This window comes from Perognathus longimembris, chromosome 10 (assembly GCF_023159225.1).
Source record: "Perognathus longimembris pacificus isolate PPM17 chromosome 10, ASM2315922v1, whole genome shotgun sequence".
In the NCBI taxonomy this organism is placed as follows: Eukaryota; Metazoa; Chordata; class Mammalia; order Rodentia; family Heteromyidae; genus Perognathus; species Perognathus longimembris.
In genome coordinates this window covers 36978490-36994070 of record NC_063170.1, presented here as the reverse complement: position 1 = coordinate 36994070, position 15581 = coordinate 36978490, and the positions used below count along the sequence as shown (strand labels likewise).

The 15581-nt window shown below is 41.1% G+C and overlaps 1 protein-coding gene across 1 annotated transcript in view; it reads right to left on the bottom strand.

Moving 5' to 3' along the window:
• The window catches only part of Rft1 (RFT1 homolog), a 44008-nt gene extending 30107 nt beyond the window's left edge, over positions 1-13901 (bottom strand). The window contains exons 1-5 of the mRNA XM_048355833.1: positions 13793-13901; positions 8432-8517; positions 5856-5972; positions 4578-4767; positions 3546-3647 (exon numbers count right to left, since the gene is read on the bottom strand). Coding sequence (XP_048211790.1) covers positions 3546-3647; positions 4578-4767; positions 5856-5972; positions 8432-8517; positions 13793-13855 — 558 coding nt within the window. The 5' untranslated portion in view covers positions 13856-13901. The remainder of the gene's footprint in view (positions 1-3545; positions 3648-4577; positions 4768-5855; positions 5973-8431; positions 8518-13792) is intronic.
• Positions 13902-15581: the final 1680 nt, after the last annotated feature.

The following is a 15581-nucleotide window of genomic DNA, read 5'->3' as shown; positions in this document are numbered from 1 at the left end:
TTTTTGGACCATGTCACCCTGTATTTCACTTTTATGAATGAATACTATTCTACTGCATGGATATAAAATGTTTTATTTTGTTTATTTATTTTATTTTTTATTTTATTTATTTATTTATTTATTTATTTATTTATTTATTTATTTTGGCCAGTCCTGGGGCTTGGACTCAGGGCCTGAGCACTGTCCCTGGCTTCTTTTTGCTCAAGGCTAGCACTCTGCCACTTGAGCCACAGCACCACTTCTGGCCATTTTCTGTATATGTGGTGCTAGGGAATCGAACCCAGGGCCTCATGTATATGAGGCAGGCACTCTTGCCACTAGGCCATATCCCCAGCCCTATTTTATTTATTTATTTATTTATTTATTTATTTATTTATTTATTTATTTATTTATTTATTTTTGGCCAGTCCTGGGGCTTGGACTCAGGGCCTGAGCACTGTCCCTGGCTTCTTTTTGCTCAAGGCTAGCACTCTGCCACTTGAGCCACAGCGCCCACTTCTGGCCATTTTCTGTATATGTGGTGCTGGGGAATCGAACCCAGGGCCTCATGTATACAAGGCAAGCACTCTTGCCACTAGGCCATATCCCAAGCCTATTTTGTTTATTTATTAGTGGCTGGATATTTGGATTGTTTCAACCTTCTGGCCATTATAAAAATAGTGTTGCTATGAACATTGGTGTATAGGTTTTTGCTGAACATTTGTTCAGCAAAATACGTGGGATTGGAACTGCTGGGTCATATGATTTCTGCTTAACTTTTTGAGGAACTGTCACTATTTTCTATAGCTTCCATTTGCCATGCCTACTACCAGTGTACTGAAGTTCCAATTTCTCCACAACCTCACCAGTACATATGATTTTCTACTTTCATTCTCCCAATACTGGGGTTCGAATTCAGGGTCTTGTACTTGCTAGGCAGGCAATCTGCCACTTGAACAATACTGTAGCCTTTTTGCTTTCATTATTTTTTCAAAAGGGTCTCAACTTTGCCCAGGCTAGCCTGAACTATATTCTTCTATTTATATTTACATTCTATTTACATTTCCCATATTAGATGATCAGCCTCAAACTTCAGTCTTCCCAAACTCTGACTCATGAGTAGACAAGGTTACATGTGTGCCTGGCTTAAAGAAAAAAAAAAAAAAAAAGACAAGCCAGGAGCTGGTGGCCCATGCTTATAATCCAAGCTACTCAGGAGGCTGAGATCTGAGGATCACAGTTCAAAGCCTACCCGAGCAGCAAAGTTCATGAGACTCTTATCTCTACTTAACCACCAGGAAACCAGAAATGGAGCTGTAGCTCCAAGTGGTAGAGCACTAGCCATGAGCAGAAGAGCTTAGGGACAGCACCCACGATTCTAGGTTCAAGCTCCACGAAGACAACAACAACGATGAGGACAATGATGATGACAGCCATCCTAATAGGTTTGAAATGTACCTCTTGTTTTGATCTGCATTTTCCTAATAACTGCAGATGTTGAGTATTTTTTCATGTGTTTACTGACCATTTATTTGTATATCTTTTTTGGAAAAAGGTTTACTCAACTCTTTTACTCATTTTTTAATCGAATGGTTTGTCTTTTTTGTTGATTATAAGAGTTTGTTATTATTCTGGAGAAAGCCTTTTATTTGACAAGACAAGGACCAGTTTAAAGAAGTTAGAATCAAGTTTGACAAAGGAGAATCCCATTGCCCTGGCTGGGGCTCTCCAGCTGCGATGAGGTATTGCTGGCTCTTAAAAGAGTTTTCACACTGACACTGACAGTGATTGTCCCACAGAAGAGCTCTCAGAAGTCTTAGCAAATAAATTCAGAATTAGCTTTGCTGAACTATGATCCAGGACATAATCTTGGTAGGAGATATGACAATCACAAACTCTTACCATAAACACACAACTTGGCTCTTCCTTAGGAAAGCCAACCAATAACTGAGTGTCTCCATTACTCTTCTACCTTACTATAGAGAGTGCATAAAAACCATGATAAATGATGTGAACTGTAATTCTAGATCCAATAAAATGTGGCAGAAAGTAACCAAACACATAACTTCTCTAAAATATACAACTATATGCAGACTACTTTTACAAGCAATTCCCATTCTTTTATTCTAAATCTAGCTTTTCTGTGTTTCACAAAAATATCTGTAGTTTTTACCTAGGACAATGAAAAAACTTACATGAATCATTACTAAGTAGAATCTTAATTTATTTTCATCATATGAGTAAACACTACAAACAGGAGCTAGGAATATTGGTGAACATCTGTAATCCCTGTACTTGGTAAGTAAGTTGAGCCAGAAGGATCTCAAATTTGATGTCAGCTTCGACTGGCATATGAAACCTTGGAATAAACAACCAAGCTTAAAAACTGCTGTGTATCATAAGATGTTCTTTCTTTTTTTTTTTTTTGCCAGTCCTGGGGCTTGGACTCAGGGCCTGAGCATTGTCCCTGGCTTCTTTTTGCTCAAGGCTAGCACTCTGCCACTTGAGCCACAGCGCCACTTCTGGCCATTTTCTGTATATGTGGTGCTGGGGAATCGAACCCAGGGCCTCATGTATATGAGGCAGGCACTCTTGCCACTAGGCCATATCCCTAGCCCCATAAGATGTTCTAATAACTCTAGTTATACTTTTTTTTCTTTTTTAAACTCAAACTTTCTATTTATTTGCTGGTACTGGGGTTTGGGACTCAGGGCCTGAGCACTGTCCCTGGCTTCTTTTTGCTCAAGGCACTTTCCCTTTTGAGCCACAACGCCATTTCCAGCCTTTTCTGGGTATGTAGTGCTGAGGAATCAAACCCAGGGCTTCATGCATGCGAAGCAAGCACTCTAGCACTATGACACATTCCCAGCCCTAGTTATACTTTTATTACAAGTAGAAATATGAACTAAGATGAAAATAAAACCAAAATTGCTAAAACTGAAAATGTACCTGTTCTTACTTGCTTGGTTTTCTCTGAATTATGTGAGATTTCAATCTAGGTTTAAAACAGGCTTGGGAGAATTTCCTCCTATTCTACAAACAACTGATTGAAATTCAAGGAAAATAATACACATGCAATTCTGTTCCCGCCCTACCCCCTTACTGTTGTTTTTATGGTTTTATTTTTGGTTTTCCATTTCTATAAGACCATTAGACAACTCATGATCAATATAGTATAAGACTGACTAGAGACCTTTTGATGGAAGCTGGGATATAAAAGTTCAGTGGCAAAGTGCTTGCCTAGCAAGTGTAACACCTTAGGTTCAATCCCCAGTACCAAAAAAGACAAAAAAAAATAAAAATTCCCCCAAAACAAAAAACAACAAAAGAGAAAACCTTTCGACTTGACAATGTGGACAAGGGCATGGCCTTCCCCAAGTTCCTAAAGACACCAATGGTGTCAATATATGGAATAGGATGGATATAACAGCCAGAAAAGCAGCTTCTGGACTTTCCAGCCTTCCTCATGGGCATAAATACTGAGAATGTCACACACAAAGTAATGGGACCAAGCTGAAAAAACAGAGCAACAGAGATTATATAAAATTAAAAGCCATGACTCTTACCTGGGCCAAAGAGAAAATATACAGCCCCCAGTGTGGCAACCACATCACAAGGAAAGCTGTCAGGATACTCCTGAGGATAACTGACAGACTTTCAGCAATTACCTGAAAACATGTGGTAAAAGTGCACTTTATAGACATTATCAAAAAGGAATGACAACCAGAAAATCCAGAGTAAAGGTACATTCTACAGACTTCATCAAAAAGTAAAGACACAAAAGAATGACAAGCAGGAAATCCATTGTGGTTGTTATGGTGAGTGTGGAGTATAGTTGGGCATAAGCATTAGTAATGCTCTATTTCATGGACTGATGGTAGGTTTGCGCATATGTTAGATATATTATTCTTTTGCATGTATTAAATGATGTTCTGGTTTTGGTTGTATGGGTTTGAACTCAAGACTTTGCACTTATTAGGCCAGCACTCTATCACTTGAGCCCTCTTTTTCCTCTGGTTATTTCTGACATAAGGTCATGCCTTTGGCCTAGATAGTGACACTCCTATTTATGCTTCCCATCATAACTAGTATGACAAGTGTGCCCAGCTTTTTCTGTTGAGATGAGGTCTCGAGAACCTTTTGCCCAAGTTGGCCTGAAACAGTGATCTTCCTGATAAGAGTCCTGAGAAGTTAGGATTATAAGCATGAGCTACTGGCACCAAACTTAGTTAATATATTGACAAAAGCCAGTATAAGTACTCAACTAATAGGATCCTTTGGTTTTTGAGATAAGGTCTTGCTATGTAGCTCAGGCTAGTCTCAAACTCTGTATGTAATCCAGGCTGCATCCAACTTAGGATCCTCCTGCCTCATTCTCCCAAGTGCTAGGATTACAGGTGAACAACATCACACCCTATTTAGCAGAGATCAATTTTAGCTCAGCCCATCTGACGAATGAATTTAATTGAACATGTTACCTTTTTCCATGTAGTTTTTTTTAGATCTGGAAAAATAATTATCACCTATAAAAACATTTTTAAAACAAACATGTTTTTCCCTTACTATTTACATTTTCTATTCACAGAAAGCACACCTACCTTGAGCTTGATAAACATATGTGCTTGTGCCAAAACCCAGAAGGGCTCTCCTAGAAGTTCCACCACTGCTGAGAGACCAAATAGCACCACTCCTGTTCCATAGTAGGGAACTACATTTGGATCAGGTACTTCAAGTAAGTGCAGCCAGACCCAGCCCAGGAATAAAGACCAAAATACACCCAAGGGGATTCTAGAATGTTGGAAAAAACATTTAATACAATAGGTAAGTGTAAAAATGTGTTAAAATAGTAATATTGAACATAAAAAATTAGTCATAATAAAAGCAATTACCACCTAAGTAGCTGTTAGTAGAGTGTGGGCACAACTATGATTCAAACCCTTTAACTCACTGACACAATGCTGCTTGCCCATTATCCCATTTAGGAGATGAAAAAAACTGAGGATTATAGGTACTAAGCAATTTGACCAAGGTCATGAATAGGCAGCCAAGAACCAAAGAACCCTAACTAACTCTAAAGTCTACATTCCTATATCCTGGGTTATACTGATTCAGTGAGGAAATATCCAAAAAGAAAGGGCCTGTTGTCTGTGCTAGAATTACTAACAGGCACTATACAGGTGATCTTGCACCCCAAATGCCCAACAGTCCATGCTTCAGGTGTGTAAGAGAGCACTTAAATATTACTGGGTAGTCAACAGTCCTCTAATAAAATGAACACCTACCAGCACTATGACAGTCATTCTGTGAGGCAATGAAATGTTATGCAAGGACAGCATTGGGAAACAACCTCAACTGCCAGCCCTCTCTGTGAGCATCCAGCTACAGAAAAAGCATTACAATTTTTAGACAATGTGCTTGATGTTCAAGAATATTCTAAGAGATCAGAGCTAAAATCACATAACAAAATTAAAGATGTAATGAAATCCTTAGAAGACTTTAAAAAATACTAATAAGCTCAAAAGATACAGTGGGGCAAAAAAATTAGGAATAAGAAAGATGGCACAGGTGGGACCCAGATCAGTGATCAGGAACAGCAAAAATGCCTCCATAAAGGTTAATATCAAGTCCAGAAACATCTAGCCAGAACCTCCAGCCAGAACTACCTCTCAGTTCCTGGACATCCAAAGGGAAATTGAAACCAAGAAGCTCCTCCAACACGACCACTCTCCTTCTTACCCAGATCCCCACCTCCCAGCAACCCACTATAAGATGGAACTTGGAGACAATTCAGTTTTAGAAAGGTGCTGCTGTTTCACTTACAACACTTACTAGGCTTGCCTTTCTGAAACATGTCTCTTGCCAAAGCACAAACTCACGTGAGCCATAGAAGATTAAGGGTCTGGCTCCAGTCCTGCTGGGGGCCCCTGCTCAGACAAGCTCTGCGGAAGGCTTCTCTGGCCAGGAAGATGGTGGTTGAGTAAAGCAGTGTTAGTCTGTAAAGAAAAGCAAAACCAGTAAGGAATTCATTTTGTTTTGTTTTTACAGCACCAACTCCTGATTTTTTTCCCCAGCAACAAGGATGAGAAAAGTCATGAACTTCTGGTGGTGAGATCAAAGATAATAGGCTTTTACAGGATTCCCTAACGTCTCATCTATCTACGTAGAGTTAGGAACTAAATAAGGCACGCCTGCATGTGTGTACCTACAGCAGATAGAAAACTGCTACAGTGAACCCAAGAACCTGCAGGCTTAGTAACTATGGCCAGAGGTGTGATGCTGACTATAAAAAGAAAAGGAGCCAGGCTTCAGTGGTTCATGCCTGTAATCCTAGCTACTCAAGAGGCTGAGATCTGAGGACTGAGATTCTAAGCCAGCCCAGGCAGGAAAGCCCATGAGACTCTTGTCTTCAATTAGCTATCAAGAAAGCTGGTAGAACTGTGGCTCAAGTGGTAAAGTGCTAGCCTGGAGCAAAAAAGCTCAGAGGTTCAAGATGATTGTACAATGGGCAGCCTCCACCTATTACCGAATAAATCATATTCCATGCCCCAGAAAAAAATAGGTCTTATAAATACTAATTCAAAATCTTCATTGAATGCTACTCATGTCTAAATAAAAATAGCCTTCAAGATTTTTTAAATGGTCTAGTATTCCTAGGTTAACATAAAAAGTGCTTACATTAAGTATTAGACTAATGACTCTCACAGTCCAACAGTCTAAACTCTTAAGATTAGCCCTAAGACATCATAAATCTCTAAGCCAACCAAAAAAAAAAAAAAAACCACAAAAAAAGAAGAAGAAGAAAAGCTCAGAGGTAGCACCTAGGCCTGAGTTCAAGCATCAGGACCAGCATAAAAAAAAAAAAAAAAAGGAAAAGCCTACCACTCCACACAGCATGGGAACCTTCTGTTCACGCTGAGTCAAATCACTCTAAAACACCTGTAAAAGCATGAAAGTGAGCATGGAAGTGCTGTCCAAAAGAATCACAGTAACGACAATTATGGTTGGCAAACATCACAGAGGTTGCTACAGTCTAGCTCAGCAAGGTCTGCTTGGGTACCTCAAAGGTGGGTGGTATCTGAGTAAGCACCTCAGTAGCAACTGAAGCTTCCCTGTCTCAACAGGCAACAGCCCAGACTAAGCCACAGTGGGAATGGCTCAGTTAAGGTCTCTGAAGTGTCTATGGATTATCCTTATTGCCAGTGCTTCATTTGCCCAGCAGTGTAAATGCAGAGATGGAACCGTATCTTAAGTAGGGGGCCAGGCAAGAGATGTCAATGCAGGTACCTGCTAATTGCAGAAGACTGTATGAGATGCTTTTCTGTCTTACTCTTAAAATAGTATTTCTCAAAATATGGTCTCTGCTTCAGATCAGCTTATTTATAGACTCACACATATAATCCTAGCTACTCATCAGGCTCAGGTCTGAGGATCATGGTTCAGAGCCAGTATAGCCAGATAAATCCAAGAGACTTTTATTTCTTCCTAACAAAATGCTGGGACTGGAGGTGTGGTTCAAGTGATAGAGCACCAGCTATGAGCGAAAAAAGCCTCATTAAGTGAGAGTGTGAGGTCTGAATTCAAGTCCTAGTACCTACACATACACAAATCACCTAAGAAGCTTGTAAAAATACAGATTCCCAGACCCTTCCTCGGCCCTATATAGTGCAAAGCTCCCAGATAACTCCTTGGTCAATAAAAGTTTAAGAACTGCCACTAGGCTCTGAGAACAAAACCAAGGACATGTGTTTGGTAAATACCAGACATGAAATGCTGTCTAGAACATACTGTCTTATTTACCAGGACAAGAAAAAACACCTGAGAAACAGATATTCTGAGCACTCACATCATCTTATATGCTTCTGTGTCATTTGTAAATACAAAATATGTGTGGTTTGTTATTGAACAGAAGAGGGGGGAAAAACAAGCCAAAGCTAAAAGACTAAGTCAGCTTTCCAAGAGCCACTGAGTAACTAATGAAATGACAAGGACTCAAGTTCTGATCCCAATTATTGCATTCCAAATACAAAATCACCAAGGAAGAAAGGAAGGTGGCTATTCCAACCCTGCAATTATGAAGTACATCTTCACAAACTACAGAAATCATGCTTCCTTTGCTACCAGCAGGATAAGAACACATGATTATACCTGAGAAGGGGTTTTCAGTGAATTACTCCTACTCTTATCCTGGGTTGTAAGAGCATGAGAACCGGAAGAACTGGCAGAAAAATGTGCATTTGAAGGCTGCTAATGGAAAACAATTCATGGGTCCATTAAAAGCAACACTGCAGGATCATCCCCCACCCCTGCGCCACCCCTCCTCTGCTCACTGCAGAAACATTCTGCTTCTGGTAAAGGTGTACATCTCTTAAAAAAGAAAAAACAAAGTATACAGCAGAAAACAATAAGATAGGGATGTAAGCTGTCAACAGTGCCACAGTGCATGCCCTCTTACCTCACATTCACTATGCCAACAATTTCCTTTGAGAGAAAGCGAAGAATAAATGCATTCAGGACAAAGGTGATTAATCGAAACAACACCTATAGAAGAAAAAAAAGCACAAAAGAATAAATAATGTTAGGAGTATTTACTGCGTTCAAATGAAGACCATGTGGCTGCTCTCCTTAATGCGATGTAGCAACATACAGCAGCTTTGCCACAGGTTCTTTAGTAAGATGCTCAACTTGTTTGTCTTTGTTCTAGAATTTTACTCCTTGGAGTCCCTTACCATTCTTATGTAGTATGGTACCTGGGGTTTCCCTAATTTACTGACAAGAAAAGAGGGGCTTTCATACATTCAATGAGCTTCGTTAGGTTTAAAGTCAAGCACTCTAGAAGGCAGAAAGAGTTGTAAAGATGGCACTGGTTGTTCATGCTTATAATCTCATGAGGCTGAGAGCTGTAGATTGAGGTTCAAAGCCAACCCACACAGGAAAGTCTGTGAGACTCTTACCTTCAATCAACCACCAAAAAACTTGAAGTGAGCTGTGACTCAAGTAGTAGAGCACTAGCCTTGAGCAAAAAATGTTCAAGCCCCAGGATTGGCACATGTACACACAAATTGTATTAGTGATTCTTATTATCCAGCCCCTAGCCCAAACCCTCCAGCCTGTTTAGAAATAAGCACTGCAAGAAGATCCTGCAGGTTATAGCAGACTCGCTAGAAATTATACAGTCTAATTTCTCTTCCTTATCTTCCTGGTCATTTATAAGGATTCTAAAAATTACATTCATCTCTTTGAAATTTGCTTTTCTCAATCAGAATATAATAGAAAATGCTGCATATCTTTATTAGTATTTTCTCCTCTCCAGAGAGGAGTTGACACATCTTCTAAATAACTACAATAATAATAGAAAACAAGAGTCCAGCCATGTCATTTGACCAAGAATATCTTGAGACTTTCAAATTTGACAATTCAAGAAAAATACCCTGGGAGAAAACAAGGGAAGGGGGTGACACTGTTGAAAAAGAAATGTACTCTTAGCTGGGTGTGAGTGGCTCATGCCTGTAATCCTAACTACTCAAGAGGCTGAGATCTGAGGATCATGGTTTGAAGCCAGCCCAGGCATGAAAGTCTGTAAGACTCTTATCTTCAATAAACATATGAGAAAAAGGCAGAACTGGTGCTATGGTTCAAGTGGTAGAGCACTAGCCTTGAGCACAAAGAGGCTCAGAAACAGTACATAGACCCAGAGTTCAAGCTCCAAGACTGAACAAAAAAAAAAAAAGAAAGAAAGAAAGAAAGAGGAAAAGAAAAGAAAAAGAAAAAAGAAATGTACTTTTTTTTTTTTGCTCCAGTCCTGAACTCAGGGCCAGGGCACTGTCCCTGGCTTCTTTGTGGTCAAGGCTAGCACTCTACCACTTGAGCCACAGCACCACTTCTGGCTTTTTCTATATATGTGATGCTGAGGAATCAAACCCAGGGCTTCATGTATACGAGGCAAGCATTCTACCACTAGACCACATTCCCAACCCTGAAAGAAATCTACTCTTTTCCTGATTTACACAACTGTAACCCCTCTGTACATCACCTTTATAGCAATTTAAAAATGTTTTTGTTGTTGTTGTTGTTTTTTGCCAGTCCTGGGCCTTGGACTCAGGGCCTAAGCACTGTCCCTGGCTTCTTTTTGCTCAAGGCTAGCACTCTGCCACTTGAGCCACAGCGCCACTTCTGGCCGTTTTCTGTATATGTGGTGCTGGGGAATTGAACCCAGGGCCTCATGTATACGAGGCAAGCATATCCCCAGCCCTTAAAAATGTTTTAAAAAGAAAACACCTGAACCAAAATTTCTTCCCATGTGTCTACAAGAGAACAAGAAGGCTACAAGGAGATGGGGGGTGCCAAATGAAGGTGCTGGACAGGATGCAAGTCTTACTGATTCCACACTGCATCTCAGCAGCAGATAACACATCATTTCTGTGTCAAGCACTCTCAGGACTACCTGTGAACAGCCATACTTTGAAAGATTCATTGAAAGTGTGTCAAATGACCACCACAGTCTAAAAATCTCTTGACCAGTAAAACTGTCCCCGTCTCATAGAATGGCAGTCTCCAATGTCAAAATTATCACCATCTTAATCTTTATGGGGTCAGTTAGCTCTTCTCAGAAACATGCAGCTATATATGTATACACCAAATTCTGTACTCAGTGTTAAGAGGCTTGGAACCAATTTATGGAGTCCTTACTAGAAAAAGTTCAGCTGAGAATCCCAACTTACCCTTTAGCTCTGAGACCTACCATCTTCTAATTTTTATAAGCCTCAATTTCTTCCTCTGTCAAATGAAGTTATATCATAGGATTGATTACAAGAATAAAGAATATAGAGGTGAGCTGGGTGCTTGTGGCTCACACCTGTAATCCTAACTACTCAGGAGTCTGAGATCTGAGGATCCCAGTTCTAAGCCAGCCTAGGCAGGAAAGTCTGTGAGACTCTCATCTCCAACTAACCACCAGAAAGCCAGAAGTGGTGCTGTGGGTCAAAATGGTAGAGTGCTAGCTTTGAGCACAAAGAGGTTCAGGAACAGTACCCAGGCCCTGAGTTCAAGCCCCACAACCGACAAAAAATATACAAAGAGAGGTGAAACATTTTCGAAAAACATATATAAACGAAAGACATTAGTATTTATACTATGGCTAGCTCATAGTTAAGACAAAATAAGCTTTCAAATTCTTGTAAAAATAAAATGTAGTCAGTCACAAAGCTTCCTGAAACACTAGCTTTGTAGTGTAAGGAAACATACAAGATTGAATGAAAAACACTCAAGAAACCTTGCTGAGTGCTGATGCTTCATGCCTACAACCCTAGCTCTCAGGAAGCTGAGATCTCTGAAGCCATCCCAGGCAGACAAATCCACAAGTCTATTATTTCCGATTAAGCAGCAAAAAGTCGTAACTGGAGGTATATAGTTCAAGTGGTTACAGCACCAGCCATGAGCAAAAAAGCTGAACAAGAACATGAGGTCCTGAGTTCAAGCCCCAGTACCAGCACAAAAACAATAGCAACCACTCAAGAAATCTAAATTGTATGGCTATTTAAAAAATCTATCCATACTCTTACATTTGTATTTGCTTGAAAGGGATCACTGTCCACTTAAGGTCAAAGACCATATCCATATTTCCTAACTGGTTTGAATAAAGGTTAGAGCTAAATGAAGCTGAGGTTGCTCAGGCTACATAATATTTACCTCAAGCAATACTTGCAAAACTGTTTGGTCTAAGTGAATGGAACACCTCATAGGGGGAAAGGGAAAGGGGATGGGGGGAGGGGGGTATGAGGGACGAAGTAACAAACCGTACAACTAATGTATCCAGTGCCTAATGTATGAAACTGTAACCTCTCTGTACAACAGTTTGATAATAAAAAGTTGAAAAAAATTGCCTCAAGTCCTTATTAGTGCAACAAAGGCTCCATTTGCTTGCATAAAGGACTTTACAATTTAAGCTCTTTCACATTTATTAATAATTTGACCCTTAAAAACAACCAGGACCTGCAAAGGAAACACGAGACTCAAAAGTGACCCACACAAGCAAGCTGACACTGCTTGAGGTAACAAGTAGGCCATCAGAACTGAGGCTTGAACTTAAGACCTCACACTGTAACTCACAGTTGGTGAGCTCAATTTGACCTTTTTGCTTGTTAACTGGAGTTGAGTCTTGAGGATTTGTCTGCTCAGGCTGGCTCCAAACTAAGATCCTTAGATCTCTGCCTCATAAGTAGCTAGGACTACAGCAATGAGCAATTGGTGCATTTGTTCTTTTCTTTTGAAGCTACTCTAGGTAGTAAGGTATTATTAAAGGTGAAAAAGTCAACACTATGGATAAAGCATTGACACCAGGTATTTATGCTGTGAGATGAAAAAACAACCAAGGATAAACAGGGTTATGTGAGGATTTACTAACATTAAGCAAATGCAGTGTGCAAGATACTATTCTGTTTTATGCAGATATCAGTTCATCCCTACTCTGACCATTTAAAAACTTACTACCCTAATTTTTTTTTTTTTGGCCAGTCCTGGGGTTTGGGACTCAGGGATTGAGCACTGTTCCTGGCTTCTTTTTGCTCAAGGCTAGCACTCTAGCTCTTAAGCCACAGTGGCACTTGTGGTTTTTTTCTACATATGTGGTGCTGGGGAATCCCCAAGGCTTCATGTATTCGAGGCAAGCACTCTACCACTAGGCCACATTCCCAGCCCCCCTAATTTTTGGAAAAAAATGCTAACATGTATATGTAATGTGCCAGGTACTTGACAGGCATGATTTAACCTAATCTTCCTAATGACTCTGATTTGCATCATTTTTCTAACTGAAGATGAAGAAACTAATGTTCAGAGAAGTCAAGCAATTTTCTCACGGGAAGGTTAGCAGGTGAGAAGGCCCAAATTAGAGCCCAAGTCTTCCTAGTTCTTTCTCCTAACCTCAGTGTATACCTCTTTAAGATAATAAAGAGGGTGGATTCAGAACTTGTGTAAAGTAGTTAATTAGCTAGAGAGTCAGACAGGAAAAAAGGGCCACTTCACTTTGGACAATGAACTGCTAGGGCTGCAAGAATCTTTCAATAGCCTTTCAATAGCCTTTAGGCATGTATCATATTTAGAAAATGACAAAAATTAGAGTCAGGGGCTTGTCCAGAGGCACACAGGATGCAGCCAAAATTTATTAAGTGCACATTACATTAAGTGCATTTGTCCAAATAATCTGTCAATCCTTATGCACTAGATACTATTAGCATATTATTACTTTCCTTCTATCAAGACTCGGGATAACACTTCTGTACATCACCTTTGTAATAACAATACAAAATTAAAAAGAAAAAGAATCTGAGGCTCTGCCGGTGACGTCATTAGTCTTGGGTCACCGTACTTTGTTCCGATGAAGGCCTGCCTGAACCCAGATCCCTGTTCTAAGTTATGCCATATGGCCGCTGTAAATCGGTGGGAGTCAGTCTGAAGGAAAGTATTTGAGGTTCGGGGTGGGGCAAGAAGAAAATGAACACCTTGCCTTTAAAATACCACGTTCTCTAACACGAAATGCCCTTGCCTTGGCCACTAGACCGAATTCTCTCTTACCGCCATATGGCAAATAGAAAGTTCAGAGCACAAATGGCGTGTTTGCAGCCACTAATCCAAGACTGAACGCGGCTCCCAACGCCGGGCCCAGACACCCCAGCACCACCGCCACGGTCTTCTGCCACCTAAACTCCACAGCCGGGGGTGGGGGTAGGTGGCTGGCCTCCAACAACGCGGGAGGGGGTCTCGGGGCGGGCCCTTAGGGCTGCCTCCCAAAAAGTCCTGGGGCTGGCGGGTCAGAAAGTACCTGCAGGAGGAGGCCCGAGGAGGCCAGCCGGGCTGCCTGGCCCAGCACCTCCCGGCTGCCCATAGCCGCCGCGCCTTGACTCCGTCAAGAGGAAACGTCGCAGCCAGCCGCTTCGTCGCGGGAAGATAGCGACACGGTGAGACTCGTTCTCTGATTGGTAACTTTGAGGAGGCGGGGGCGGAGCAGAAGAATGCGGCCCTTTGAGTTGGGAGAGCCGATGCAGGCCTCGGACCCTTCTCTTTTTGATTCCCGTTAGTTTTCTGTGTCTGTCTCTCACTGTCCCAAATAAGTTAAATACTGTGGCCAGTATTAGAAGTCGGTGTTAGCCGACTGTGGTGTTTCACATCTGTAATCTCAGCACTCAAAGCCTGAAGTGGGAGGAGAGAGAGAGAGAATACACAGACAAAATCATCTGATTGTGGTAGTTGTGAGGATTCTAGCAGACAAATCCAGCTTTCAAGAAACTTGAATTCAACTATTGTCGACATATTGTCTAATGTTGACATTACATTTAAAGCCCTAGGCGAATTTTCTTTGGCATAGGCCACGTGGCTACTGTATATGTTCTTGGTACATTGTGTATTGTATATATGTCTACCTGACCTAGACAAGGGATAGAAAAACAGGGTGTAAGACATCACAAAAAATGTACACACTGCCCTACTATGTAACTGTACCCTTTTTGCACAACACCTTGTCAAAAATTTTTTTGTTTAATTAATAAATAAATTACAAAAAAAAAGAAACTTGAATTCCAGCAGAAGGGAGACTGAAAGGAACTTCAAGGACAAATAATAAAATTCCACTTGGGTATCAGTTCTATGAAGGAATTAAACCAGATAAGATAACACAGGCTCTTGAAGGGAGGGAGTAGTGTTGCTCTGGGAGGTGGAGGTAGCTGGGTACCTGCTTGTGGGGAGGGGGGGTGTGTATCTGGAGAGTAGAGAAATTTGTATTTGTTGAAGTATTTGTTATAAATCATGACTGAGATACTCAGAGCCTTGATCTGGGAAGCCTAGCCACACCATGGACCATGGACTAATAGGTATGATGGGCTCCCATTCACTTCATCCCAAGCCAAGAAACCTCTTCCACAATTCATTCCAGGAGTAGAGCTAGACACAGCCTTATCTGTACACTTTTTTTTTTTCTTTTTCGATGGTCTTGGGGCTTGAACTCAGGGCCTGTGGGCTGTACCTGAGGCTCTTTGTGCTAAAGGTTAGTGCTCTACCACTTGAGCCACAGCACCACTTCCAGCTTTTTTGTGTAGTTTATTGGAGATAAGAATCTCCTGGGTACTTTTCTGCCTGGACTGGTTTTGACCTGAGATCCTCAGGTCTCAGCCTCCTAAGTAGTTAGGATTTCAGGTATAAGCCACTGGCACCTGGCATCGGTAAAGTTTCTTGAGCCTGGGTGTCTACATGGAGAGACAAAGCCATCATTTTACTGCAGGGCAAAGAAGCCAGATTGGAAATGCTCCAGGTTAAGGGCAAAGGAAATTATTCTTAGGAGCTTAGAGAAACTCCTGGGCACAGAATTGGGGGCCTTTTTCTTTTAGTCTGGAAGTTGAGACTTGGAAAGGAGGGACTGAGTGAACTACTTGGTGCCTAGAGTCTTTCTAGGTTCTGGATTTGGTTGGGGAGAAGAAACTGTGACAAGAATTCACAAGCTCCATGTCAGACCTTTGTCTGAGCACTGCATATGCATATGTGTGTGTGTTCCTTCATTTTCTCAACAGCCTATGAAGTACTATGGAGGAGGAAAAGGAGGCATAGGAATGTTAAGGCAC